This window comes from Verticillium alfalfae, genomic scaffold (genome assembly GCF_000150825.1).
Source record: "Verticillium alfalfae VaMs.102 supercont1.1 genomic scaffold, whole genome shotgun sequence".
Lineage (NCBI taxonomy): Eukaryota > Fungi > Ascomycota > Sordariomycetes > Glomerellales > Plectosphaerellaceae > Verticillium > Verticillium alfalfae.
This window is the reverse complement of record NW_003315038.1, coordinates 4,752,623-4,753,852: the sequence shown is the minus strand read 5'-3', so window position 1 is coordinate 4,753,852 and position 1,230 is coordinate 4,752,623. Positions and strand designations below refer to the sequence as shown.

At 60.8% G+C, this 1,230-nt stretch overlaps 2 protein-coding genes across 2 annotated transcripts in view; one reads left to right on the top strand and one right to left on the bottom strand.

Annotated features, from left to right (window-relative positions):
* The window catches only part of VDBG_01467 (conserved hypothetical protein), a gene marked incomplete at both ends in the record, with an annotated part of 1,533 nt that extends 635 nt beyond the window's left edge, over window positions 1-898 (top strand). The window contains one exon of the mRNA XM_003009738.1: window positions 202-898. Within this exon, the coding sequence (XP_003009784.1) occupies window positions 202-898 (697 nt within the window). The remainder of the gene's footprint in view (window positions 1-201) is intronic.
* An 84-nt stretch (window positions 899-982) lies between these two features.
* VDBG_01466 (voltage-gated potassium channel subunit beta-1) overlaps window positions 983-1,230 on the bottom strand; it is a gene marked incomplete at both ends in the record, with an annotated part of 1,638 nt that continues 1,390 nt past the window's right edge. Inside the window, one exon of the mRNA XM_003009737.1 lies at window positions 983-1,174. Coding sequence (XP_003009783.1) covers window positions 983-1,174 — 192 coding nt within the window. The remainder of the gene's footprint in view (window positions 1,175-1,230) is intronic.

Below are 1,230 nucleotides of genomic sequence, written 5' to 3'. Positions count from 1 at the left end.
CCCCCTTACCGCATCGCCGCCGCTGTCCCCGCACCAACTGTCGGAGGCCCAGAAAAGAGCGACTCCAGACGGTCACTGCGCAAAAAGGCCCAAGGTTCGCGCAGATACCAGCGTCGAGAATGCTTCGCTTTCCCTCAGAAGAGGGAGCTCAAGGTTCCCGGCGTGCACAAGAGAACCGCCCTGACGCTGTCCGTCGGCGAGACCAGCTAGCCTCTTGACGGCTTGCAAAGCCCGCCCAGTGTCACACCCACGCACGTCTTCCACGCTGCTGCGGCCGTGGTCGATCGTGACCTGCAGCCCGTGTCTGAGAGCGCCGAGGCGCGTCCGCTACATCAACTACATCCTCCGCAACGAGCGCGCCGGCTGCGCTGAGCCGTTTGGCACCAGCAAGCACCCTGCAGCTCTGTATCACTCTGTTTCGGGCCAGAGCCTCGTTGTTGATATGGATATCACGCCCGGCAAAGCCGACGCCGCGACGCGCAAAGAAGAGTTTCATTCCATCGTGCGTCACATGAGTGAATTTTATAATGAGGTTCGCAACGACAGCGAACATGCCGCGTTGGTGCCGGACCTCTGGGCCATGGGAACGCCAGAGCTGCCCCTGGTGCCTCGGCCGCTGCCAGTACCCGCACCCAACAGCCACCCGTCCGTGTCCATTTCCAGCATGGGCCGCGTCGACACGATTGTATCGCCCAGGACGGGCGCCTTTGACGTGCTCGATGCCTGGGTCACCGGCGAGGAGCTTGGAACGGGGCTGGGCATATTCCTGGGTTCATTCAAGGGACGCTTGTGCGTGAGTGCTGCGTATAACGACGCATGGCACAATGAGGCGGGCGTGTCAGACTTTCTGCAGCGCGCCAAGGATGTCGTGTGGGCGGGGATGGATCTGGGAGTGTAGTTAATTGAAAGCCCCCCCAGTACATAGTATCCAGTCACACGAGTCCGGTCGTAGCACGTTCAATGACAAGCTTTATTTTCTCTTTTAGTCCTGTCGCGCAGGGTCCAGCTCAATCTTGCCGAAAGCCTCATCAATCTCGGCCATGACATCGGGCGTCAACTTGTCCAGGGACTGCAGAGCCTTGCAGTTGGCAACGACCTGCTCTGGCCGGGAGGCGCCCGTGATGACGGAGGAGACGTTGGGGTTCTTGAGGCACCAGGCGAGGGCGAGCTCGGCCTGCGGAATGCCAAGCTTGTCGGCGATGGGCTGATCCGTTAGCGCAAGTCCCGAAT